The sequence below is a fragment of the Podarcis vaucheri genome (genome assembly GCF_965113315.1).
Source record: "Podarcis vaucheri genome assembly, chromosome: 1".
Taxonomy (NCBI): domain Eukaryota; kingdom Metazoa; phylum Chordata; class Lepidosauria; order Squamata; family Lacertidae; genus Podarcis; species Podarcis vaucheri.
In genome coordinates, this window is record NC_138759.1 from 87,121,106 (window position 1) to 87,148,457 (window position 27,352).

The 27,352-nt window shown below is 48.4% G+C and overlaps 1 protein-coding gene across 8 annotated transcripts in view; it reads left to right on the plus strand.

Moving 5' to 3' along the window:
* OBSL1 (obscurin like cytoskeletal adaptor 1) overlaps window positions 1-27,352 on the plus strand; it is a 185,314-nt gene that overhangs the window by 44,476 nt on the left and 113,486 nt on the right. For 7 of the 8 annotated variants that reach the window (XR_014223231.1, XR_014223232.1, XR_014223233.1 and 4 more), the window contains 11 exons: window positions 5,114-5,389; window positions 5,952-6,227; window positions 8,312-8,578; window positions 9,007-9,276; window positions 9,893-10,159; window positions 10,906-11,172; window positions 12,654-12,766; window positions 13,033-13,186; window positions 18,106-18,267; window positions 26,298-26,402; window positions 27,069-27,335. Coding sequence is in view for 2 of the 8 variants with exons in the window: in XM_082237222.1 (XP_082093348.1) it covers window positions 5,114-5,389; window positions 5,952-6,227; window positions 8,312-8,578; window positions 9,007-9,276; window positions 9,893-10,159; window positions 10,906-11,172; window positions 12,654-12,766; window positions 13,033-13,186; window positions 18,106-18,267; window positions 26,298-26,402; window positions 27,069-27,335 (2,424 nt within the window). In the remaining 6 variants the exon portion in view is untranslated. Of the gene's footprint in view, window positions 1-5,113; window positions 5,390-5,951; window positions 6,228-8,311; window positions 8,579-9,006; window positions 9,277-9,892; window positions 10,160-10,905; window positions 11,173-12,653; window positions 12,767-13,032; window positions 13,187-18,105; window positions 18,268-26,297; window positions 26,403-27,068; window positions 27,350-27,352 lie in introns of all 8 variants that reach the window. The other variant, XM_082237223.1, reaches the window with a different exon arrangement.

Genomic DNA, 27,352 nt, shown 5'->3' on the forward strand with positions numbered 1-27,352 from the left:
CCTGCCCGTTGGTTTCTGGATGACGGGCAGTAGAGAAATTCACCTCTACATGCAATAAGCTCATGAGCTTCCTCCAGAACCTGGAAGTAAATTGTTTCCCTCGGTCAGAAACCACCCTCAAGGGGGCGCCATGCAGCCTAAACACATTTTCCACAAACAATTTAGCGGTTTCTTCCGCTGTGACCGCATGTGAGCAGGCTATAAAGTGGGCCATCTTGGTTAACAGGTCTACCACAACCATGATGGCTGTTTTCCCTTTGGACCTGGGCAGATCAGTCATGAAATCTATTGCCACTGCCTCCCATGGCCTTTCCGGCGTGGGTAGTGGTTCTAATAAACCTGCCGGTGCCCGCCTCTCCCCCTTGGCTCGTTGGCATTGGTCACACCCTCTCACATATTCCCGCACATCTTCCCTGACCTTGGGCCACCAGAATTCCCTGGTAACCAGCCACATGGTTTTGTGTTGCCCAAAATGCCCTGCTGTGGGGCTATCGTGCAGTTGCTTGAGTACCTTTTCCCTCAATTCCCCTTCAGGTATGTATAACGCTCCCTTGTAGTACAACGCCCCGTTTCTCTCCTCAAAACCCCCGGGTTTGTCTCCCTCCCTCCTGAGACCCCTGAGTTTGTCCTGGGCGTATTCATCCTGCACCGTTCCCTCTACCAGTTCCCTTTGCCCCACCAATGCCGCCCCACACACCCAGCGGTCCTCGGGAATGACATGGGTCTCTTCGGGTGCACCCTCTCCCTCCAAATATTCAGGTTTGCGTGAGAGAGCGTCCGCCCTAACGTTCTCCGGGCCTGGTACGTAACAAATCTCAAAGTTAAATTTGGAGAACTCCTGGGCCCATCTCAACTGCCGTTGGTTGAGCACTCGCGCAGTTCTCCAATACTCTAGATTCTTATGGTCCGTGCACACTTGCACCTTCTGTTGTGCACCAATTAGCAGGTGCCTCCATCTCCGGAAGGCCTCATGAATCGCAAGAAGTTCCCGGTCGTACACCGTGTAGTTCCTCTCAGATTTGTTCAGCTTTCGCGAAAAGAAGGCACACGGTCGCCACTCTGACCCCTCCTTCCCCGGCTGCAGAAGAAGCACCGCCCCTATGGCTCTGTCAGAAGCGTCTGTTTCGACCCTCAGCTTTTTTTGTAAATCCACATGTAGAAGTTGTTCATCAGAGGCGAAGGCCCTTTTCAGTTCCTCAAACGCTCGCTCCGCCTCCCCCGTCCAAACAAACTTCTTTTTACTGCTGAGACAGTCCGTGATGGGCGCCGTCAGGTGGGCGAAGTTTCGGATGAACTTACGATAAAAGTTTCCAAACCCTAGGAACTTCTGCACATCCTTCTTGGTCTTGGGTGTTTTCCATTCCAGCACCGCTTGAACCTTGCCGGGGTCCATGGCCAACCCCTTGTCTGACAAGCGGTACCCCAGGAATTCCACCTCCTTGGTATGAAACTGACACTTCTCCAGTTTCACCCACAGTCTGTTGGCTTGCAGCCTGCTCAACACTTCTCTGACGTCTCTCACATGTTGCTCCTCATTCTCCGAATACACCAACACGTCATCTAAGAAGGCCACGCAATTCTTGTAGAGCAAAGGCCCCAGTACGTGGTTCATGAAGGCTTGAAAACACGCGGAGCCTGTTTGTAATCCAAAAGGCATAACGAGGTATTCAAATGCCCCCAAAGGGGTGAACATGGTGGTCTTCCATTCATCCCCTTTCCTTATACGTATCAGGTTGTACGCCCCCCTTAGGTCCAGCTTTGTAAAAATCTTTCCTTTTCGCACCCTGGTCAAAATATCATCAATCCTGGGCATAGGAAAAGCCGCCGGCTCTGTCACTGCATTTAACCGCCGAAAGTCACATACCAGCCTCGGCTTGTCCGTGTTTTTTTTATCCACAAAAAACACTGGGCTACCCCCCGCTGCCTTGGACTCTCTGATGAAGCCTCTCTTCAGGTTCTTGTCAATGAACGCTCGCAACTCCTGCATTTCCCTGTCTGACATGGCATACAACTTGCCTACAGGAAGCTGTGCTCCAGGGAGTAAATTGATCTGGCAATCAAAGGGCCTATGCGGGGGTAGTTGGTCAGCTTCCTTCTCGCTGAACACGTCGCTGAGATCAGCATACTGTGGTGGCACCTTCCCCTTCCCCATTACTTCAGTCCCTGCCAGGGTGGCTTGGGCCCCTGCTGACCCCTTTTCCCCCCTGCAGTGTTCTAAGCAATGTGCTGAACCGAAGGAAACCACTCTTTGATGCCAGCCCACCAGCGGATCATGTAAGGCTAGCCAGCTCATTCCCAAAATAATGGGAGCGCCTCCCAAGGTGGCCACATTAAACGCTATCAGTTCTGTGTGCCTTGCCACCCTCATTATCATTGGGACGGTCTGCAAGCTAACTCCTCCTCCCAACAGTTCCCTGCCATCGATCGTGGTCACCTGCAGGGGGTTGCTTAAAGGGATAGTCTGTATCTGATGTTCAGCAGCAAACTCCTTGCTCATAAAATTGCAGGAGCTGCCTGAGTCCAACAGCGCCTTTATTTTTAGGGGGTGTCCATTTTGCAGCTCTAGCGACACTTCAATCACTAGAGCAGGTCGAGGAGCTTCTGGCACGGGCACTTTCACTGCTCTTTGGCCTGGCTGCAGTGCCCTGACGTTGGCAACCAGGCGTTGGCTTTTACCTGCTCCGTTTCTCCCTGCTCTCCCCCCTCAACTGCTCCCACCATCCCTTGCCATTCCTTCCTCTGGGGGCAGACTCTGGCAAAGTGGCCTGGCTGTTGGCAGAGATAGCATTTCCGGGCTCCCTTTCCCTCCTTCTTCGCCCCCTCACTGGGCTTTGAAACTGCGCGCGCGCGGGCTGTTCCGATTTCCATCGGCTCTGCCGGCGGGAAAGCTGGCTCAGGAATGTCTGGAATGCGTAACTCCTTCCAACGTTCCCCTCTCCCTTCCCGCCTCTCCAAGGCTCTTGCCTCCTGGCGCGCTCCAATGGTCAGCGCAGATTTGGTCAGCTGATCCATAGACACCGCCCTGGGGCTCCTGGACAGCTCGTCTTTCACAGCCGAAGAAAGACCTTCTTCAAATAGCATCTGAATGGGTGCTGCCGATAAATCCCACCCCAATCTGTGAATCAGCATGGTAAATTCAGTCCAGTACTCACGGACAGATCTGCTTCCCTGCTTGCAAGCCATTAGCTGTCTGCGCACCACCCCTTCCTCAATATCGCTGGAAAACATGATATCCATTGCACGAAAGAATTTCATAGTGTCCTTTAGGATATCGTTATGCGTTGCCATCAGGGGTCGAACCCAGTCCCGCGCCCCCTTCTCAAGATGCCCAATTACGAAAGCAACTCGCGATTCCTCATCAGGGAACTCATCAAACTGCACATTCAGGGCATATTGCATCTCGGTCCTAAAGGCATGGTAATCCTTGGGGTCCCCCCCAAACTTCTGCACCAATCCTGGTACCTTTCTGGGGAACTGAGTGGTTCTCCCCTTTTTGTCAGCATCCTGAGCCCTTCTCTCCTCGAGCCTCGCCGTCTGCAGCGCAAGTTGGACCTCCAGAGCTTGATACCTTTCTTCCAAGCTTGGACCAGCTCCAACCCCTGCCTCTCCGGTTCCGGCTGGGTTGCTCATGATGCTTTCTCCTGCACAGGCAGCGTACAAAGACTGTCAGACTGCTGTCAGGGGATGATTAGCTGCTTGTGCTTAAAATTGTGCCCCTTCAGAGTTTGTGCGGCCCCACAAACCTCTGTGTGTGACAGAGCTCCTCAGACATGTCTGCTCTAGTCACTAGTAGAGTCTGACAGTGGCTGCCTGCGGAAGCGCTTCCAGCAAAGAAGTTCCTTAACGGAAACGCGTCTCCTGGACTCACGACGTGGCAGCTTCCGGCGAAGCATGGGTCTCCCTGCAGTTGCTTCTGACACCTCCCCGCTATTTTCGCTGGATGTGTCTCTCACCCCTTTCTCTCCCCTGCTGTTTCCTGCCTGGGCTGCTGCGTCTCTCTCAGCATTACTGAGATCCTCCTCCAGAGACCCCTCGCTCCCCCTCCTTGTCCCTGCTTTAGCTGCTGACTCTCTCCCAGTCTCTGGGAGCCCTACCAACTCCCTTTCCTCTGATGTCAGTTCCCTGACAAAGAGCAACCATGGAGTCTTGCTACTGACTATTGAGTCCTACTTAGTTTCCCTCTGGATTAAGTGTTCCCTGACATTGCCTAGGTTAGGGTTGCCATATTTCAAAAAGCAAAATTCCTGACACCCACAAAGTTGTTGAGACCTAAAAAATGTTGAGCTTTTTTGGGGAACAAACCCAAATTATTGAGCTTTTGGGGGAAAACCTGCCCCCAAATAGTGATCTTAAGCTTTTGGAGCTGTTTCCACTGCTTTTTCCATCACATTGCCATACATCCGGGTTTTCCCTGACATTTTGCCGCTTTGGCAAAATAGCCCCGACGCCATTTTTACACCCGAAAACCAGGACATGTCAGGAATTTTCCTGACATATGGCAAGCCTAGCCTATGTACTCACAAGTCTGTTTTTGCTGTCACAAAAAGAATGAAGTAGAAATTTGGTTTATTACGTATATTTATAAAATGAAAGCTGATGATATTCTGTTTTTCACCAAACAGAAAATTATACACAGTGGATGTCAAGAATTTTGACTCCTGGGGCAGAAAATCCAAATGGCACTTCCCAGCGATGCTATTGTATTTGATTATTATAATTTGAGAGGCTGGACCTCTTTTGTCTAGGAACTTTTCTGCAAACAAAATGTTAATACTTAATAGAAGGAAGCCACATATGTTGTTGTCTAGAAATGCTGAATTTGTGCCAGGCAATCTTAATTATGTACTAAAGTGCTATCACAAAATAAATGATCCAGGAGAAAATATGTTAGTTGGGGTTTATGTAAAATACAACCCCTGTAGCTGTAGAGCTACAGCTTAAAAAAAGAAAAACAGCAACCCTTGACAATTTCTTGCCCTTTATTGGCATAAGTCCAAGACCACCTCCTTTCACCAGCCTGCCTGCTTTGCAGTGGGGTTGGCTGTGTTTTCACAGGACAGCAAAATGTCCCCTGCCTTGCTTAAGAGGGAGGTCTTCTATCTCTTGTTACCAGCACCCCCTGTGCACATTGTGAACAAGAACGATGCCCATGTGCCTTTGGAAGTCCAGGAAGGAGAGAACATGACCCTGGTTGCCCGTCTCTCCCAAGAGAAAGCTTCTGTCCGGTGGCTGAAAAACATGCGGCCCCTTTATCCCGGGCCACGCCTGGTGGTGAGCAGCGAGGGGGCAGTGCGCAGCCTCACCATCAAGCAAGCTGAGCCAGGTGACAGCGGCACCTATACCTGTGACACTGGGGACGATGAAGTGCATTTCACAACATATGTGCAAGGTAAGATGGACCCACCAGTTCCCTTTCCAGGCCTGATGGGGCGACAGTAGCAAGGAGAAGCTTCCAGAACCAAGTCCCCCCTCCTCCTCCATCTTCCTTATGTTTCTGGAAGCCTGTGGCAGCTATTGTGGCAGTTCCATTCTGTAACATTGGCAGTGGGAGGAGGATTGGAAAAGTATGTGGTATCCCAAGGTGCTGTGGCAGGAGGAGCATGTGTTTGGTGCTAGGAGCTGTAGGGTGGTCCCACATGCAGCCTGTGAACTATCAACCTACAATATTCTCCTTGCAAAGGTATTTCCTCCGTGGTGGGGGTGTGGGGCAAGGGGGAAACTCATGGACCAAACATCAAGGTCTGATGGAAGTCTCCTGTGTTCCCCAGTAACAAGGGAGAGTTGAAGTGACACTCATAGAACAACTAAAGAGAAAAACCAGAAGTGGAGTTAGCTGCACCAATGAACAAGGTGTAGGGTGGGGATTTGAAGGAACCACTTGGCTCAGCTGGGCAGATATTGGAGACCATTTTGACCACCTTCTACCCTCTCTAATCTTCTTCTTCCGCTAGAGGCCCCCGTGCTGTTTGTTCCCAAGCCAGAGCATCCAGAGAAGGTGCTGGTACTGGAGGGTGGCAGCGCAGTGCTCTCTGCCATCGTCTCCAAGGAGCCAGCTATGGTGAGGTGGGAAGGACCTCGAGGGGCCTTGGTGGCGGGCGACCAGTGCCAGCTGCGCAGAGAGGGCCGGGTCCACAGCCTTCTGCTGAGCAACGTGGGCAAAGCAGATGCTGGAGAGTACATATGCCACTCCCATCATGACCAACTGCGCTTTGAGCTGAGTGTCAAAGGTGAGAGGTCTGTGTTGGGGAACATGGGAGGCAATCCCATATGAGACTGGCAATACTTCGGGGCTCTGTGGGATGGACTGAACAAAAGGAAGCAAGTCCCATTAGGATGGCTTGTGAGACTCAAAATGGAGTGAGGATGTTTTGTTAATTTAAAGCTTATCCCACATAGTTGCCTCCAGATGCTTTGGACTACAACTCCCATCAGCCTCAGCTGGACGCCACTACACAGGGAAGCCTGCATCAAATGATTTTGTTAAAGGGAGAATTATGGCAGGTGTGCCAGCTTCTACCATACTGGGATAAGCCACATGGGTTGAAATTCTCCCTTCTACACAATGGTCAAAGGAGCCTAGTTCACCAAAGTCTCTATTTCCCAGTGAATCTGTTTTTATTCCCAGTGAGCCTTGCACCTTTACTGGCTAGTCCAGCCTTCACCAGCCTGATGTTCTCCAGATGTTTTGGACTACAATTCCCATGCTGTCTGGGGTTGATGGGAAATGTAGTCTGAAACATCTGGATGATATCAAGTTGGAGAAGGCTGGCCTGGAGCAATTGCTAATTTAGTCTTATTCCAAACCTGACGGCTTTCTTTACAAGGGGATGTGGCAGGCACAAAACCGTGAGCCTCTCCCTGCAGCATGATAGCCTAAAAGCTCACTTTTATATAGCTATGCTGTGTTGTTCAGGTAGTGAAGGACAGAGGCAGTCAGCAGGGGAGAACTGCAAGTGGAGTTGAAGCTTTGCTTAGTGTTATCTGTTTGGTACCTCTTGATATAGAAGAGACAGACCTCCGGCCAGTTTCAGAAATAGCCTGTATTTTTTTCCTCCACACACTGGGAACAATCAGTGGCTACTAGAAGTGATAGTTAAATAGATTGTCTCTATTCATAGAGGCAATATTGACTTAATTCCCAGGTGCTTGGGGCAAACAGTGAGATGATCCCCATTGCGATGCTCTTGTATAATTCCAGAGGCATCTGTGTGGCCGCTGTAGAAAACATAATATGGAGTGAGAAGGGCTCTGCTCTGATCCAACAAGGCAGTTCATGGTTTATGACAAAAAGTAGCAACCAAAGCTCTAGCACACAGGCCTCTTCTGCATGCTTATGTCTCTTCTTTGGATCCCCACTTTGATCCCCCTAATCTGGGTTTGCACTTTAGCAATTGTGGAGTTGACTTTGCTTTGAAGGGGCCCGAGCCCAGTGGTGGAGCGTGGGATTTGCATGTCCAGCATTCTTTGACTCAGTCCTTGGCATCTCCAGTTAAAGGGATTCTAGGGTGGAGGGCTAGGAAAGCTAGTGCAGGAGACTTTGGTTTGTTAAGCAGAGGAAACAATGCTGGCCTGACTCAGTGCAGTAAACCCACAACTTATACAGGGGTTACTTTCTGGAGATGGCGCTTAAAGCTAAAATCGTGTATAGTCAAAACACTTTGGGTTCAGTGGCTGGTGGGTACTGTATACTATAAGGCAACTTCATTTATACAGGATTTTCATTTTTTCTCCAACCCCTGCCACCATTTTTATGAAAGCAGCTTGTACTTTCTACATAAAATACTAAAATCACTTATCTGCCATATTATATTTACACAAGATTTTCTGTTCCTTGGTTCAGCAACTGGCATTTTTGGCTTGGTGTAGAGCTTGGAACAGTCCAGCCCTTTTGTAGCCAAGATTGGAAAGCAGGGACTCCAGTTCCCTGTGCTCAAATTCTGTGACTGGCATAAATAATGCATGTTTGCATGTGTTCACATAAGTTCCTTATTTATTCAGCAATTTGGAAGAGTTAAGAGTGAGTGAAGAGTGCTACTTCAGAAGCCTTTCCTTCTGAACTTAGTGAAAGCTGTTCCTCAATCTTTTGGGTTTCTTCAGAAAATTATGTCCTCAAATATTTATTTGTTTTCATGAAGGTTGGAAATTTAGAAAGAATTGTGGGTCTTGGGCTTCTGCAAAAGATTTGAGTTGCTGCATGATCAGGATTTTCTGCAGGTTTCCAGACAACCACCACCACTCACAGTATGTAAGACAGCAAGTGTTCTGCCTTTTGCCTTCTCACCTCAGTGGTACTATTCCTTGCCCTCTTTAGAGCTGCCAGTGAAGTTTGTTCGGGGTCTCTCAGATGTGTTGGCACTGCAGGGGGAGACGGTGTTGTTCTGGTGTGAGCTGTGCAAAACCAAAGGGGATGTCCTCTGGCTGAAGGATGGGCAGGAGCTGGAAGCCAATGAACACCAGGAGATCCGAGCAGAGGGACGGGAACGTTCCTTGACCCTGAGACACGTAGGGCCTGAGGATGCTGGTGAATACTCGTGTGAAAGCAAGGATGACCGCACCCTCGCCATCCTCACAGTGCAGAGTGAGTGCTTTGGGGAAAGGGCCTGAGCTCAGTGGTTTTGCATTCAATGTTTTGCATGCCAAATGTCCCACATTCCATCCCCAGCACCTCCAGATAGGACTGCGATGGGGAAAGACGCCTTTCAGATTTCTGGAGAGCTGCTGCCAGTCCGTGTAGACAGTTCTGAATGGGATGTACCAATGGTCTGACTCCATATAAGGCAGCTACCTTTATTATTTCCCATGGAACAACTTGATCTGGTTCCAATAACCTGTGTCCATAATCCTACATACATTTTTATTGTGGGCCACTGAGATGCTATGAGGGCTGGGTGCTGGGATACCCCCACTGGACTGACAAGATACTGTGTATCAATAGGCTTCAGGGGTAGCCAGGGGCTCCCCAATACAGGCCTAGCCACCCCTGACTTTAAGCACTTTCTTCCCCAGTCCCTAGATCAGTGGAAATCATTTCCGAGCTCCACAACTTAACTGTGCTGGAGGGGGATGATGCCACCTTCAAGGCTGTGGTGTCTCCAGATGACGTGGCTCTCAAGTGGCAGCACCATGGCCAAGATATAGTGCCCAGTGAGCGGTTCGCCACCACCAGGGTTGGGCTGTGCCACACCCTCACCATACAGCAGTGCCGGCTGAGTGATACTGGCATAGTCAGTGTCCACGCAGAAGGTCTGGTGAGTTCAGCCAGGCTCAGTGTGCAAGGTAAGAAGAAAGGCGATGCTAGCGTGTGGTTTTGGGATGAATCAAAGGAGCATCTAAGTAGCCGGGCGGTGGCACATATTGGTAGTAAGCAGGAGTAGGGACACCTGTATTTACCCTATCTATCATGTGCCCCGCCCTGCTTCTGAATTGTGCATTAAGGAAATGCAAATTCTGCTGCCTGAATAAAGTAAACAAATTAAGAACGATTGCCTGTCTTTGCTTATTTGGCATGATATAGTTTGCTTCTTTAGCCCTGCAGGGCTGGCAATAGAAGCTTTATTGGAAGTTCTGCTAAACCTCACCCTCACCCCTTGTCTTATGAGATTTTGTCTGCTGCTGCACAATTGATTTTTATTTTTTTTAAATCCCCTGTAGCTCTACAGGTCCTTGCACTTTCAAGAAGTGAAAGCTGAGATTCTCAGGGTGCTGGATTCTGTAGCCAGTACCAAATTCTGTTCCAACCAGCATACCAAACGCACCTGAACCTTGATGGTTATAATTTGGGGCTTACAGATTCATGGTTCTCTCCTGATAGAGAGGCAGGGGGCATGGCCTGGTAACATGCCGGGATAGGATATGAAACTGTAGTTGACCAATCTTTGACTTCTTCCTGCAGAGGCTCAGGTGATATTTGTGCAGACCCTGCGTGACTTGATGGCTGAGGAAGGGCAAGACGTCTGCTTGGAAGTGGAGCTGAGCTTGGAGAGCGCAGAAGTGCAATGGATGAAGCAAGGCATCCTTCTGCAGCAGAACACCAAATACTCCATGGAGGCGTGTGGGTCTCAGCGGACCCTTACCATACACAACATTGAGCTTGCAGATCGAGGCACCTACCGCTGTGAGAGCCTGCATGACCGCACCCAAGCCAGGCTGAGTGTGGAACGTAGGTGCCAACCTCTGACTTCTTCCCCATCCTTTTTGGTCTCTCTGATCTTGGCTGTAGGTTGTCTGTGGCTGCCACAATTTTAACTGGTGTAGCCAGATAGAATCATAATTCACTGCTGCTGAAGGAGTTACATTGGTTGCCTATTCGTTTCTGAGCTTACCTTTAATGTCCTAAATGGCTTCGGGCCCAAATATCTGAAGGAGCATCCCTCCCCTGCCAACCTGCCATACTTTAAGATCTTCAGAGGAGGCTCCTCTGCATGTACCTCTGTTGGAGGAGGTTTCTTTTGTGTCACAGACACAAAACTCTACATACCTGAAAACAGGCATTTTCAGCTCTTGCCCCTGTTCTGTGAAATGTCCTTACCTTTGCCATATGTGAAGCAGCAACCATCAGTTGCTTAGGATGACTTGTAAGGACTTGCCTTTTGGCCCAGGCAAACTCTTAAGATTGGAGCCCACCTTGTGTATGAATCTCCTGAATCTGTTTTATATGTTTTTTTAATAAAATACCGTTTTGTTGATTTTAGGCTGTAGTTGTTTTAATGGATTTTTGTTATATTGTATGTAGTGTGCACCATATTTTTTTTTAATTAAGCAGTTTAGAAATGCATTTGAATTAATGCAATAAATCAATAACATTCCTAGCCAGCTGCCATTATTCTTGGGGAGCAGGCTGCTTTCTTGACAAAACCAAAATGGAACTTGCACTAATCTTTTAACCTTCTTTCCCCACTACTTCAGCCCGGAGGGTGACGGTGAGGAAGCCTCTGTTGGATGTGGAGACTTTTGAAAAGGAGACTGTGACGTTTGAGCTGGAGCTGTCCCACGCCAACGTGGCCGGGGTCTGGACACGCGATGGCATCCGTGTGAAGCCAGGCTCCACCTGCCGAGTGAGCGCCACGGGCTTTGTGCACAGCCTGACACTGCTGGGGCTCACGCTGGACGACTCAGGGACCGTGGCCTTCACCGCTGACACCGTGCGAAGTAGTGCCCGCCTTACTGTCCAAGGTACTGGGGCAAGGCAGTCCATGCGCAAAGGGCAGAATTGTCTTGTGCTAGATGAGCCCCACCTAATAGATTCAGCAGGGATGGGCAGTCAAGGGGAAGCAGTGGGAAGGAGATGTGAAGGGGGATAGTGCCTGGAATGGCCCTGAGGTGAGGAAAGCCCTGTGCATGCCCCTCCCTTCCTTCCTTCCTTCCTTCCCATGTGCAGCTGTCTGGGTTTGGAAGTGCAGTAATGATGCTTCCTGCTGCCCAGTTGGGCCCCTGGGTCTGGGCTCTTGCAGAAACAAAATGCATCCAATGCCACTATCCTCAGCACCAACACAGAAGTGCCAGCTCACATAGAATGCTCTCTTCTGCAAGCAGCAAATGCAGTCTTTGGGCTGCAGCTCCCCCCACCCCCGGGCCACACCCACTGTGCTTTAGGAGATGCGCATCTCTCCCCTTCACATGCACTGACCACAACAAGCACTGGTTCAGGGATGGGGCATCATTTCCATTCAGCCATGTGCATTCTGTGCTGTGTAGCCTTCTTGGGGTGGTGGTCACATGCCAGTGGTGGGTGGAGCCAGGGGAAAAGATGGGCAGAGCAGTTAATGCTAATTGTGCCTCTGCATAATGGGCCAGTTTCTGTACATACTCACGCACCCCTTTCTATCCTCCATCCAGGCAAGCAAAAGGTATTATCAGAGTTCTCAAGGGCACATTCCAGCCAAGCAAGAACATTCAAGGAAGGTGCCAAGCAGGGCCTGTGAGAGATGTGGCGGGGGTGGGTGGGTGGGTGGCCGGAAGAGAGTCTCAAGGGCCTGAGATTCCCTATCCCTGCACTAGTCCTACAAGACACTCAGCCTGTCACTGCTTTGAGCTGCTTTACACTCAATACAGCACTTGCAGTTACACTAAACTTCTCAGTTGATACTTGCAGAATTTGCTGGCACAATATGTGGTGATCACTACTAGCTTAGATAGCCTTAAAATGGCAAGCTCACCTGGGGTGAGGCTATCAGTGGCTTCTAGTCTTGATGGCTGCGTACTGCCTCCCGTATTGGAGGCACCTTGCCTCTGAATATCAGTTGCTGGGAATGGCAGCAGGAGAGGATGGTTGCCCTCATGTCCTGCTTGTGGGCTTCCCAGAGGCATCTGGTTGGTCAGTGTGGGAGGTGGGGTGCTGGCAAGATAAACCTTTGCCATCTGATCCAGCAGGTCTCTTCTTATATGTTCCTATGGAGCAATGTCCAAAGCTCCTTATTTCTGCAGGGCTGTGTCAAGTGCGAAGCACCTAACCGTGGGGTCAGGTTGGGAGTGGTGAAGGCAAGAGGTAAGGAAGCTGGGCGAGTGTGTGCCTTCCACACTGAACTTGGGTAAGGGCTGCAGGGAGTGCCCTGCCTTGACTAAGCAGAGCATTATGCTGTCTTGTTGATCTTTTCGGTCTCCAAGTCGATGCATCTTTTTGCCACCTGCACCCGCCTTTGTCTCTGTCCCTGCAGAGCCGCCAGTTACTATGCTGCGCTTTCCCCAGGATATGGGCATCCCTGAGACAGGCTCAGCCACCTTTGAGTGTGAGCTGTCCCGGCCCCTGGCTGAGGTGAAATGGTACAAGGTGAGGGTGCTATCTCTAGCATTGCCCCCTCCTTTAACTCTCCTGGATCTCCCCGGAGCTCCCAAGAACAGTGGTTTTCCTTCCAAAGAGCGTGGCTTGTGGCAGGGTGAGCCAGTGCTTCTGCGATGCCCGCTTCCACATCTCCCCACTGTGCCCTTAGCAAACCCGAGAGCAGCACCCAATCCCCTGCTCTCTGGCATTCTCCTTCTCGCTGCCTTGCTCAGCCCTTAACCAGCCTCTCTTTTCTGTGTCCCTGGCTGCCCTAGGATGGGGAAGAGATCCAGACAGGGCAAAACTGCCGCATGTATTCAGTGGGACGCCGGCGCCTCCTACAGCTCAGCCATTGCGGCCTTGAAGACGCGGGCGAGTACACATGCGATGCTGGTGACTGCCGTGCCTCTGCCAAACTGAGGGTCTTTGGTATGAATGGCATATGGGATCAGAGGTCGAGAAAGAGGGTTGGGCTATACAAAGCTCCCTTTAACTCCACATTCTCTGGGTGGGGGGGTTGTCTGCTGTTCCCTTTTGCCATATGCTGTAGACTCACCCCCCTGCAGCATCTTCCTGGCACTGCCTCTCTTGTGCCTTGGAGGTAGACTTGGGATCGGCTACACCGTGGTGACTCAGAGTCTTGTTCTTAAAGCTTGTACAGCTTGTACAGGAAGCCGTGCTTAAAGATAAACATTCAGTGCTGGGTTTGAAAGGAAATCTTTCTAACTTATAATAGCATTTCAGCAATGGAAGAGCATGCCCAGGAGAGGAACCTTACTTCCTTAAAAGCCTTCAAGAAAACATTTGACAGCCTCGTGTCAAGGTTGCTTTAAAAGCATAGATATCCCTTTTTAGGACTGGGGACTGGGCTGGAAGAGGAATGACTCACTGGGTGATGATGTCTCCCAGCTCTGCGGTAGAAAGCAAGCTGTGCAGGAAAGTCTGGAGGGGATTAGTGGGGAGGATGGGACTCTAGCTTCTCAAGTTTTAATCTGAGCAGGGCTCAGCTTTGAAAGCTGATTTAATGCCAGGATATCTCTTGACATTCAAGACGCCATAATAATGCTAGAGATGTCTCTGGGCAAGCACAGAGTGCTGTCCTTCATCCCTGAGAAAGGACAGCCAGCTTTCTCATGCACAACTGGAATGAGGAAGTCAGACACCCCACCCCACCCCAATTCAGACAGTACAGTGGTACCTCAGGTTAAGTACTTAATTCGTTCCGGAGGTCCGTACTGAACCCGAAACTGTTCTTAACCTGAAGCACCACTTTAGCTAATGGGGCCTCCTGCTGCTGTCCCACTGCCGGAGCCTGATTTCTATTCTCATCCTGAAGCAAAGTTCTTAACCTGAAGCACTATTTCTGGGTTAGCGGAGTCTGTAACCTGAAGCGTATGTAACCTGAAGTGTATGTAACCTGAGGTACCACTGTATAATTTCCAGGCATACCTGACCCTTGACTGACCAGTTAAGTATTGCTGCTCCTGCCAGAAAAAGTAACAACTGGGGTTTGTTGTTGTTTAGTCGTTTAGTCGTGTCCGACTCTTCGTGACCCCATGGACCAGAGCACGCCAGGCACTTCTGTCCTCCACTGCCTCCCGCAGTTTGATCAAACTCATGCTAGTAGCTTCAAGAACACCATCCAACCATCTCATTCTCTGTCGTCCCCTTCTCCTTGTGCCCTCCATCTTTCCCAACATCAGGGTCTTTTCCAGGGAGTCCTCTCTTCTCATGAGGTGGCCAAAGTATTGGAGCCTCAGCTTCACGATCTGTCCTTCCAGTGAGCACTCAGGGCTGATTTCCTTCAGAATGGATAGGTTTGATCTTCTTGCAGTCCATGGGACTCTCAAGAGTCTCCTCCAGCACCATAATTCAAAAGCATCAATTCTTCGGCGATCAGCCTTCTTTATGGTCCAGCTCTCACTTCCATACATCACTACTGGGAAAACCATGGCTTTTACTATACGGACCTTTGTTGGCAAGGTGATGTCTCTGCTTTTTAAGATGTTGTCTAGGTTTGCCATCGCCTTTCTCCCAAGGAGCAGGCGTCTTTTAATTTCGTAACTGCTGTCACCATCTGCAGTGATCATGGAGCCCAAGAAAGTAAAATCTCTCACTGCCTCCATTTCTTCCCCATCTATTTGCCAGGAGGTGATGGGCCCAGTGGCCATGATCTTCGTTTTTTTGATGTTGAGCTTCAGACCATATTTTGCGCTCTCCTCTTTCACCCTCATTAAAAGGTTCTTTAATTCCTCTTCACTTTCTGCCATCAAGGTTGTGTCATCTGCATATCTGAGGTTGTTGATATTTCTTCCGGCAATCTTAATTCCTGCTTGGGATTCATCCAGCCCAGCCTTTCGCATGATGAATTCTGCATATAAGTTAAATAAGCAGGGAGACAATATACAGCCTTGCCGTACTCCTTTCCCAATTTGGAACCAATCAGTTGTTCCATATCCAGTTCTAACTGTAGCTTCTTGTCCCACATAGAGATTTCGCAGGAGACAGATGAGGTGATCAGGCACTCCCATTTCTTTAAGAACTTGCCATAGTTTGCTGTGGTCAACACAGTCAAAGGCTTTTGCATAGTCAATGAAGCAGAAGTAGATGTCTTTCTGGAACTCTCTGGCTTTCTCCATAATCCAGCGCATGTTTGCAATTTGGTCTCTGGTTCCTCTGCCTCTTCTAAATCCAGCTTGCACTTCTGGGAGTTCTCGGTCCACATACTGCTTGAGCCTTCCTTGTAGAATTTTAAGCATAACCTTGCTAGCATGTGAAATGAGTGAAATTGTGCGGTAGTTGGAGCATTCTTTGGCACTGCCTTTCTTTGGGATTGGAATGTAGACTGATCTTCTCCAATCCTCTGGCCACTGCTGAGTTTTCCAAACTTGCTGGCATATTGAGTGTAGCACCTTAACAGCATCATCTTTTAAAATTTTAAACAGTTCAGCTGGAATACCATCACTTCCACTGGCCTTGTTATTTGCAGTGCTTTCTAAGGCCCATTTGACTTCACTCTCCAGGATGTCTGGCTCAAGGTCAGCAACCACACTACCTGGGGTGTACGAGACATCCATATCTTTCTGGTATAATTCCTCTGTGTATTCTTGCCACCTCTTCTTGATGTCTTCTGCTTCAGTTAGATCTTTACCACTTTTGTCCTTTATTATGGTAATCTTTGTACGAAATGTTCCTTTCATATTTCCGATTTTCTTGAACAGATCTCTGGTTCTTCCCATTCTGTTGCTTTCCTCTATTTCTTTGCATTGCTCGTTTAAGAAGGCCTTCTTGTCTCTCCTTGCTGTTCTTTGGAAATCTGCATTCAATTTCCTGTATCTTTCACTATCTCCCTCGCATTTTGCTTGCCTTCTCTCCTCCGCTATTTGTAAGGCCTCGTTGGACAGCCACTTTGCTTTCTTGCATTTCTTTTTCATTGGGATGGTTTTAGTTGCTGCCTCCTGTATAATGTTGCGAGCCTCCATCCATAGTTCTTCAGGCACTCTGTCCAGCAAATCTAAATCCTTAAACCTGTTCCTCACTTCCACTGTGTATTCATAAGGGATTTGATTTAGATTGTATCTTACCTGTCCAGTGGTTTTTCCTACTTTCTTCAGTTTAAGCTTGAATTTTGCTATAAGGAGCTGATGATCTGAGCCACAGTCAGCTCCAGGTCTTGTTTTTTGCTGACTGTATAGAGCTTCTCCATCTTTGGCTGCAGAGAATATAATCAATCTGATTTCGATGTTGCCCATCTGGGGATGTCCATGTGTAGAGTCGTCTCTTGTGTTGTTGGAAAAGCGTGTTTGTGATGACCAGCTTGTTCTCTTGACAGAACTCTATTAGCCTTTGCCCTGCTTCGTTTTGATCTCCAAGGCCAAACTTGCCAGTTGTTCCTTTTATCTCTTGATTCCCTACTTTAGCATTCCAATCCCCTATAATGAGCAGAACATCCTTCTTTGGTGTCACTTCGATAAGGTTTTGTAAGTCTTCATAGAACTGGTCAATTTCAGTTTCTTCAGCACCAGTAGTTGGTGCATAAACTTGGATTACTGTGATGTTAAAAGGTCTGCCTTGGATTCGTATCGAGATCATTCTATCATTTTTGAGACTGCATCCCAGTACAGCTTTCGCCACTCTTTTGTTGACTATGAGGGCCACTCCATTTCTCTTACGGGTTTCTTGCCCACAGTAGTAGATATGGTAGTCATCCGAACTGAAACAACTGGGGTTACATAGACTTAAATTGATTTTTAAAAACCATTTTCTCAAAGAACCCCAGGTACTGTAGTTCTATGATGGGAAAGGTGAATTTCAATCCACCTCACAAAACTACAGATCCCAGGATTCTTTGGAGGAAATAATGAACATTATGAACATTAAACTGATGTAAAACCAGTTTGTCTGGAGTGTAAATATCCCTCAGGAGACTAGGAAACCCTAGTAGTATCTTAAGCTCTTTAGGCACTTGTAAGCTCTTTGATCCAAGTAGAGGAAGACAGAGGAAATGAATACTAATGGTGAATTCTTTAAGTCAGAACATGAGGAACATCTGGCCCACATGCCAAATTAGGCCTGTCGGGGTCCTAATTGGGCTTGTGAGGCTGTTTTCCCCCAGCCATGGCTAGCTGCCTCACACTAGATATTAGATGATGGCAGGTAAAGATGCAGCTGCAAAAGAACAACCAGGAGCCTTAAAGCACATTTCTAATTATTCCTCTACAAGTGGGGCTTGCATATGGAACTTTTTAAAATTTGGTCCCACATGCAAGCCCTTACGGGATTTGTGCCACTTGGGAGTTTCCAAATCGGATTGGCTCAGTTGTTGCCAGGCAGGTCTCGCTGGGGAGTGCATTCCATAGTCAGGGAGCCACCACTGGAAAGACCCTTTCTCCTGCAGCCTTTCTCTGTGCTTTGACTGGAGGGGGCACTAAGAGGAGGGCCTCCAATGATGACCTAAGGGTCTGGGCAGGTATATCCAAGGGGAGATGTTCAGGAGGGCAAAATTCAGGAGGGCAAAATCCCTGATCAGAGGCTGTTGTTGAAGGCATTTGACCAGCCATTGTGGGAAGCAAGATGCTGGACTAGGGAGGCACTTTGCCTAATCCGGCTCTTTTTTATAGTCTGAGAGAATGTATTTACTGATTCTCATAAAATCAGCCAATTCATGGAAAAGGAAGTTTGCTTGGATGAGATCAGTCTTTCTGGGCCAGTAATAACCAGAAGGAGTCCCACGGTCAGGGGTGGAAACAGGTCAGATGCAGTGTTCTCTGTGGACCCCGTAAGCCCATATGACACCCAGTAGGAGGCGCTCCTCAGCCCCAACTTCATGGCTTTCTCCCCCTCTGTAGAACGCCAGGTTCAGATTGTGCGGGAGCTGGAGGATGTGCGTGTGCGAGAGAACGAGAATGCTGTCTTCATGTGTGAGGTGTCACTCGAGGAGGTGAAAGGCGAATGGTTCCGGGATGGGGAGAGAATCAAAGTCAGCAGCATTGTGAAAATACGGCAGGAAGGTAAGTGAACCCCTTCCGTCTTGTGGTGGTGCTGGGATGTGATCCCCTCTAACTTTGGGTCAAGGCAAGCAAGAATTGCAGCTGCTCATGGACAACTGATGACAAGTCAAATTGTGAGACAATGGCTGCATTCAGACTTCATGATAAACCATAGTTTATTGTGATGGGGATAAGCCACTCTCTCCATTCCCTCCTCCTCAAGCGTAGCCTCAAGGAAGAGATTGAAAGTTTTTTCTTCCCATTTCAATTAACTAGTTTAGCATTGCATCCCAACCCTAAACTGGCTAATTTTAACTATGGATTGCTTGAAACAGACTAGCTCCAGAACCCATAGTTTGAAATGGGCTTGTTTCAAAAACAAACCATAGTTAAAATTAATCATAATTTGTCACACTGGAGGAGGAGAGCTGTGGGGTGGGCTCATTCCCATCACAATATACCTGTGGTTTATTATGGCATCTGAGTCACCCTGGAAGGTGAGGATAGAAGCAAGCCTGATGGCTGATCCCATGTTCAGCTTTCTAGGAGAAGTACAGCTGTAATGCAAGTTGCAAGGGTAGATTCACACCATGGTTAAAGCACTGATGGTTGCTGCTGTGAAAAGTGACATCTGTATTCATCCTAAGTATAGGCCTCTCCTGCAGTGCCTGTCCAGAACACCGAAATGTGGTCCTTGGTCTTCGTGTGGAAGTCATGCTAGCCCAAATCCAGCACCAGGGACATAGTATCCCATCCTATTGTAATGCCTGAAGATGTGGCAGCCTTGCTAATAATAAAATAACTTTGCTACAGAAGAATATCCTCTTCAGAAGAGAGGTGTGCTCCAGCACAGGAGAAAGGAGATGGGAGAGGAATCTGTGGAAAAGCTGCAGCTCTGTGGCAGAACAGACAGTTTGCATGCAAAAAGTCTCAGGTTCAATTTCAGGTACCTCCAGGTGGGGCCAGGAGAGAACCCTGCCTGAAGCCTTGGAGAGCTGCTGCCAGTCAGCGTAGCAACACTGAACCAGATGCAGCAATAATGCAACTTTCTGTGTTCCTTCTGATAAATTTGTAGATGTGCATTTGCCACTAATGTAAAGTGCATTTCTGTTTCATTGATTTTAATGGCAGATTTAAGCACATGGATAACTCTGTCTTTGGAATAAATGGGGCCTGTAGCTGGATTTGCACTGTTTGTACAGAAATGCTGTTGGAGCAATTGGTGCCCCGCTTTCAAAAGAACGCAGGATGCCTGGGGTGGGGGAGCCCGAGTCACTTGTCGTGGGCATTATCCAATCACCTGTATTTGTCATTGCAACAGATCACTGGTGGGGAACCTCTAGCCCATGGGCCTAATTATGCCTGCCACATTTAGAGGTTGGCCCACAAGGCCATTTTGGGAAACCACACCTACCTTTCCCTGACCTGATGTCATGAAGACAGGAGTGGGAAACTTCAAGCTGTGGCTAAAAGGAAGAACTGGGAGAGCACTCAAAGCACGTTCTTCATTTGTCCTTTGGAGCCAAAAGTCAGCACTTTTCGAATTTGGTGCCTTTTTCTCTGTTACCCTGAACGTTCTTTCTTTGCACCCACAGCTAGATTTCAAAAATCTTCCTTTGAATGTGGTTTGAAATCAAACCACATCAGCAAAGGAGGAGAGGAAGAACCAGGAATACTCTCACTTATTTCATTTAAAGCTTTATCACCCAATGTAGTGATTGATTGATTGATTGATTGATTGATTGATAGGTCCCCGTTGTCACAGTGGCCCATGGTGGGTGGGGGAGTTCAGGATCTGGCCCGTTGGGCAGATCCAGTTCTGCACCCCTGCAATAGATGGGGATGGGGGAAAGAATTTCTCCTGCAGCTTCTGAATCTTGTGGTTTAACAATTGGGAAATTGAAACAGACACTCCGCTTTCCAAAAGATGTTCAGCTCCCAGGCAACAGCCGTTTTTTTCTTATGCAAACAGACACACAAATGTTGAAAGGCCTGGGCTAAGCAATCCTGTACTGTCCTAGGCACCCCTGGCCAAGGAAGGCACATGCACTTACAGCAACTCCCACTGTGCCTTGGATGCACATGCTTCTCGCCTCTAGGCACCTGTCCCCAGGTCTGTGCCGTGTGGAGCAGTTACAGCAACAGTGGGACACCCCCCCCCAACCCAGCTTATGTACCCTCATTTGATGGGGTGTGTGAGAGCAGCCTGATGCTTCTCCTACACAGAAGCTGCCACTGCTGTTCCCTCTTCAGGCCTCTCCTGGTTCTAGGAGGCAGCAGAGCAGGGGATAGTGGGGATTCAGCTGGCCCCTACCTTGCTTGAACAGACTCTTCCTCCAACATGTCCTGCGTGCCCATCTCTATTCCTCTTCCCCCCCGTCCTGGGTCCTGCCTCATGGCCAGCCCAAATCTCATAAATCTCTGGTCTCCTCTCCTGGATTAATCCACACTCACCAGAGCCCTGCCAGTCCCTGACATAAACTTACCTCATGCCAAGCCTGTTGCTGTGCTGTTGGACCAGTCACTGAATCCTACATGCACTCTTCCTGAGAAGTGTAGGGGGAAATACTAAAAAAGGAAATAGAAACCAGTGGGAGAACAACAGGCATGTTGCCAGCATTGCTGGAAACACTAGCACAATATACCAGTCAGGGACTGTGCCAGCAATGACATCCACTGTTCATCTGGACACAAGGGAGCCAAAGGACTCATGGTGATCCAGGCATACCCCAGAGCATCCTTCAGCGGGCTGGCTCTAAAGGGCAAAAGTTTGGGAACCAGAAGGGATTTTGAGCCCCAGCAAGGGGAAGGGAGCAACATACCCCCACTCAGCTTTAGCATGCCTTGTTTTAAAAGCAAATCTACTGTATATAACAACCAAGTAGTATATCCAGATTGCATCTGTATTTTACCTAATGCAGGCATACGACCACGTAAAAGAGTCTAACTAAATTAATACTCTGACTCCTCACTACAGAACATGGCTAAAAAGTCTTCTTCTATAAGACATATGAGCTGTCAGTATTCACTCCACAAGTACATATGGATGTATATTTGTATTAGGAAATATACTTTTGGATTACACTACTTGGGTCTCTTGTTTGTTGCATAGATTATTCCTGGGAGACGCTTATGGCCAGATTCAACTAAACAGCTGTGCCAGCAGGAGCCAAGCCAATGAGTCCCACTAGTGCCATGAGGTTTCTTCTCCACCCCCTGCTGACCCCCACCCCAAATTGGCAGAGCAGGAGGCGGGGAGGGAAGCTTATTCTGTCTGGCAAGCAGCAATGCTTGCACTGACGGAACAATTCAATTAACGCAACATTGAGTTCCACCCATAGAATGCATATTTTTATCGGTTTAAAACAAAATATATCAGAGAGGGAGTTCCTGGCGCTCAAACCCAGACATCAGAGAACAGCTTCCTATGCATGATGCAGCAATTGGACACATCATGTAGCACTTGGAAAGTGAGATGTGGAGGGGTGCTGAATGTTGGGGTCACACAGGGCGCTGCTGAAATTAAAAGCCCAAAGCTACTGTTCTCTTTCTAGGCTGCACAGAATGGGGTGTGGGAAAGATCCTTTAGCAATAGGAAAAGAGCCCGCTGAGAGTAAAGGGTGGCCCAAGAAGACAGCAATGACTGGAGGACATCGTCTCAGGGTCTCCATGTGTTTGCTTGTGAGGAGTTAAGAGAGTGGTGCCACTTGAGTGCCCAGGCAGTGATCATGCCTCAGCTCCCCATCACTGGAGGACAGAAAGAGAGCGTCCTGACTATAGGCAGACTCACTCCCTTCCCCTTTGGGGGTAGCAGTGGAACTCAGTGTACAGTGACAGCTTGTTCCGCTTCATGCATCCGTGCTGCTTTCTGAAAGCAGAGTCCTTAATTTGCCCCAGTTGGCAAGAAGGTTGTGGCCAGATACCAGAGCCTGAAATGAGTCCAGGAAATGTATTTGAAGTGCATCAGCAGAATGCGTTTCACTTTATAAAAGATGTAAGCATAAAGAATATTAAAGATAAATTAAAAGCACATAATATATTAATGAATCTTGAGAAGGAAAGGATAATATAAAGAACAGTGTATACAATACAATAAAATACATTGATTACATGAAAAAAATAAAATAGGATATGAATATGCAATCTGAAGCCCCAAAGTGAAATAACTGTTCTATGTTGTGTTGGGATTAATAAAAATTTACCTTTTAAATTTAGCTCTACTTAGACAGAAGAAAAATATCAAAAAAATCTAATTGAACAACTATGGCAAACTAAATTTGTGGCATGTAGAACTTAAACCAACTCTACTCTGATTTGTCACCTAAAACTCCCACCAAACCAGTTCAAGCTAATGCTATGTTACCTATGGTCTAAATATTAAGAAAAGAGAAATGAAAGTATATCTACCTATCCAAGCAGGGCCTCAAAGGATCAAGTTACTGTGGACTTAGGGGAGATTTGGAAGATGGATCCGATTGGTAGGATTCAGAAGAATCCAAGTGGAGCGGAAAGACTGAGAAACAAAATTGTGACATTTAACCCTCACCAGGAAACAAGCAAAAATTAAATAACAAAACTGTATATATAAAAACTGCTAAAATTTAAATCTGCTCAAGATTGCTTGTGAGCCAGAGATCCAAACCCAAAGGGCTAGTTTAGGGGAATATTATTATAATATTTCTTCAAAACCAAAGAAGGGACAGTTTCAAAGTAAGAAATCCTTTCTTCTCTCAAAGAGAAGGCGAAAAGGTAAACTGGGTTCCCAAGGCCCCAGAATAAGCAAAGGCATATTAGCAAACTGGTGCTTAGCTAAACATAAATTGAAATGAAATGAAGTATAACAAAATAGAATAAAGCAAAGAAGTGAGCTGTAGCACTAAGCACAATCTCTTTTTGATCCACCATTGACACCCCAAATGTTCTGCCTTTTGATTTATTGTTTGTTGTCACCTCACTTTTTCCTCACCAAAAAAAAAAAAAAAAATCTCTTCTGTATTTGTAACTGGCAAGTCATGGGGCAGACATCTACAGAAACAGTTTACCATTGTTTTATGGGACTGATGTATTCTCAAGCCTTATCGGGGTGCAGGGAGAATTGTGAAGGTCGTCTAGTGCTGCTAGCCAAATGGAGTAACAAATCTTCGTATCTTTTCTGTACTGGCGTACTGTCTTAACTTGACTAAGGCCTTGTCAGCATTTTTTCTCCCCACATTGCAGAGTCCAGGCAGCGAGAGGCATCTTTGCCATCCATACAGACCTTCCCGTCTGCTTAATACTATGAGCCAGTTTCTTGACTGAAGTTTGCTTCCATTCCACTCCATAGCTCTCTGCGGGCAATCACCTTCCCCATGCATGCAGATTCCCTTCAGAATGAGCTACGTAACATGATCCACCAGGGCGGGGGTCGGCAACCTGCGGCTCCAGAGCCGCATGCGGCTCTTTAAAGCCTTTGCTGCGGCTCCGGGGCGGTGGCGAGGGGAGGAGGCGAGGGGCGGAGGCGAGGGGCGGAGGTGACCAGCCTGCCGCCCGGCGGGTTGGGCGCCGTAAAGCAGAGCGCCCCCCTCGCCAGGCAGACATCCGCAGCGTGGGGAGCCTTGCCGGACTTCCCGGCAAGGCTCCCCACGCTGCGGATAGCATCCTGCCGCCCGGTGGGCGGGGCGCCCTAAAGCAGAGCGCCCCCCTCGCCAGGCAGACATCCGCAGCGTGGGGAGCCTTGCCGGAGGTCCCGGCAAGGCTTCCCATGCTGCGGATAGCAGCCTGCTGCCCGGTGGGCGGGGCGCCCTAAAGCAGAGCGCCCCCCTCGCCAGGCAGACATCCGCAGCGTGGGGAGCCTTGCCGGAGGTCCCGGCAAGGCTTCCCATGCTGCGGATAGCAGCCTGCCGCCCCGCAGGCATCGGCCAGCCCCACAAGCTTGGGGGACAGCAGGGAGGCGCAGCGCCGCCATCCCGCTGTTCCTCGACCTGGTTCGGTTTCCCCGACCTGCTTTTGGGGGGGAAATAAAGGGAAATTTTTTCCCCCTTTATTTCCCCCCCAAAAAACTAGGTGCGTCCTATGGGGCGAAAAATACGGTATTTTTATAATGACGAATGCCTCATTATTAATTATTATTTACATCAGGCACTGATTATGATTTATGGTACACTGGGGCCCTGATTAATTTTCTATGGCATTTTGGGGCATTGATTATTGGGCATAGCAAGTCGCGGTCGCGTGGAATTTGTGCTTTGTGACCGTTTGAAGTGGGGTTTTTTTCTTGGGAGGCTGGGCGGCACGAAGAGAGGGATTATTTTTATAATGACGAGGATGACATTGGGCCCTCATTATTAATTATTATTTACATCAGGCACTGATTATGATTTATGGTTCACTGGGGCCCTGGTTAATTTTCTTTGGCATTTTGTGGCATTGATTATGCAGTCGCGCTCGCGTGGAATTCCACGTGGAGTTAGTTGCCTGAAGCCCCTTTTTAGTTGCTTGAAGCCCCTTTTTAAACTTAAGCAGGTGAAAGTTTGATGAATTGCTGCCAAGGAGTGTGGTGGAGTCTCCTTCTTTGGAGGTCTTTAAGCAGAGGCTTGACAACCATATGTCAGGAGTGCTCTGATGGTGTTTCCTGCTTGGCAGGGGGTTGGACTCGATGGCCCTTGTGGTCTCTTCCACATATGTATGTGAGCAGGTCTTCTCCAACATGAACTATATTAAAAACAAGCACCGATCACGCCTCACAGATGACAGCTTGCAAGCCTGTGTGAAAATGAAGGTGACGTCTTACAGCCCTGATGTGCAGACACTGAGCACTGAGGTTCAGGAGCAAAAGTCCCATTAACCTGGTTACCTGGTTGTAAATTAAATATTTTAATTAGCTATTAATTTGTCCTTTTTTCTTGAGATTGACAGCTGACTGCACGATCCTGTATATATAGCATAAAGGCAAGAAACAATATATGCAGTGTTATATTTGTTTTAAATGTTGCAATGTTTTTGCGGCTCCCAGTTGTTGTTGTTTTTTCGGAAACGGGCCCAAGTGGCTCTTTTTGTCTTAAAGGTTGCAGACCCCTGCACCAGGGGAAAAGTGCTCAGGAGTCAGTGTTTGCAATGGTTAGAGTGGATTGCCTGGCCTTTGCCAACAGAATGCTTACTTAAATGTGGGAGTGAGTGCCTCCACCTGTGTGGAAGACACTGCTCCCTCCTCTTGGACAGTTCAGACATGACATGTGACAAAGGACATGGGTGGGGCAGAATTGAAGACCCTATCAGAGTGTTTCCTATCCCAAGAGTTCCTTCTGGGAAGCTCTAATTGTGCATGACATGAGGCTAGAAAAAGACAGACCTAGGCTATATATCCTATCATTTGAGCTGGTGGTGGTGGGACAGGCTGCAGGATTACATTGTATCCTATGTACTGCCGCACCAACATGGGTGAGGCAGGAGGTGTGTGGGGCTGGGCAGCTATTCCCCTCCCTTGTCACACTGAAGTCCATGGAAGGTGGTACTAACATGAAGTTGTGCAGCCAAGGGTGTTGGCCTGGCCGTGGTAGGAGTACAGTGCAACCTCGGTTTTCGAACATAATCTGTTCCGGAAGTCTGTTCAACTTCCAAAATGTTCAAAAACCAAGGATCAAAGGGCTGTCAGCAAGTTCAATGGGGAAAATTGAAAAATGCACCTTGGAAGTTCAAAAACGTAAGCATTCACTTTCAGCATTCAGCTTCCAAAACATTCGGCAGCCGAGACATTCAAAAACCAAAGGTTTGACTGTATAGGATTTGACGCAAGTATGTTCCTCTCAGCCCTTGACTCCATCAGCATATGGGAGGAAGAGTTTTGCCAGCATATGTGTCATGCCGATGGGCTTCCACCACTTTCTAAAGCCCATCAGCCTGCAGATCTTGAGTATAGGATCACACACATAGTTACCTCAAGCAGCACAGCTGATATGTGCAGCATCAGTAGTTCCAGTTACCACCATTGCAACACACACCTGTCCTCCCTGGGGCTGGCAGCAGAAACCCTCCTGCCCCCTTAAGAATGATGGCATTCCTCATGTCTTTGACAGGAACCCGGCACTTTCTGCTCCTGTGCTGTGTCCGTCCTGAGGATTCGGGCCAGGTCCGCTTTGTGGCAAAGGCAGCTGCTTCTGAAGCCCGCCTGGAAGTGGAGGGTAAGGGAGCTGCTTCACCATTGGCCCTCAGCTATCATGTGAGAATGGATTGCAATGATAGGCAAACATGGATTGATGTGATTGACCATTGCAGGAGAAGTGTGATGCCACCCAATGTATGTTATGGATTCACAGTGTTTTGATAAATGGAGGTCTCTGTTACTCTGGGTCACTGGCTGTACTATTATATAGAGAGATTTCCATTACACAAGGTTATGAGCATAATCTCAACCTGACCAACCATAAGATACTTTCTGCCACATCTTCTACAATTTTCAGCCTGTATACTCTGCAACATAAATAGAATAAAGAACTCTAAATATAGGCAGGTGGGAAGAATGGGCTGGGATTAGCAGGTGTGGTAGCAAAGTGTGTGTGTGATGTGGGGAGTCTGGGCAAGCAGGCCTGTATCTGGGAAGATCTATGAATGGATGCATGTATGAGTTGGTATCAACTTAAGGGAACACACAACTTGTGTTGATGAATGGTAGGATTGCATGTTAGGCAGGTTGCTGGGTATGTATCGTATCTAGCAAGGGACAAAGGTTGGTGCCTGTGTGGGGTTTGAGGCTCCATCCCTAGCCAGCTTGAGCCTCTTTGGAGTTGCTTTGATCCAACCATCTCTGGAGGGACTGGAACGTGTGCATGTGTCTGCTGCTTCCATAGCACTGCCCATCCGCATCGTGAAGCCGCTGAGGGACAAGACTGTGCTCGCACGGCACAAAGCCACGCTGGAATGCACAGTGTCTCAGTCTCGTGGCCGAGTGCGCTGGTTCCGTGGGGACACAGAGATCTTTGCTGGCAGCAAGTACGAAATCTGCAACTTGGACTGCTACCGAACCCTCGTTATCCACAGCGTTGAGCCTGCAGATGAGGGCCTGTATACATGCGATGCACTGGACGACCGCTCCACGGCCCGTCTGCTGGTGGAAGGTTAGGGGGAACATGCA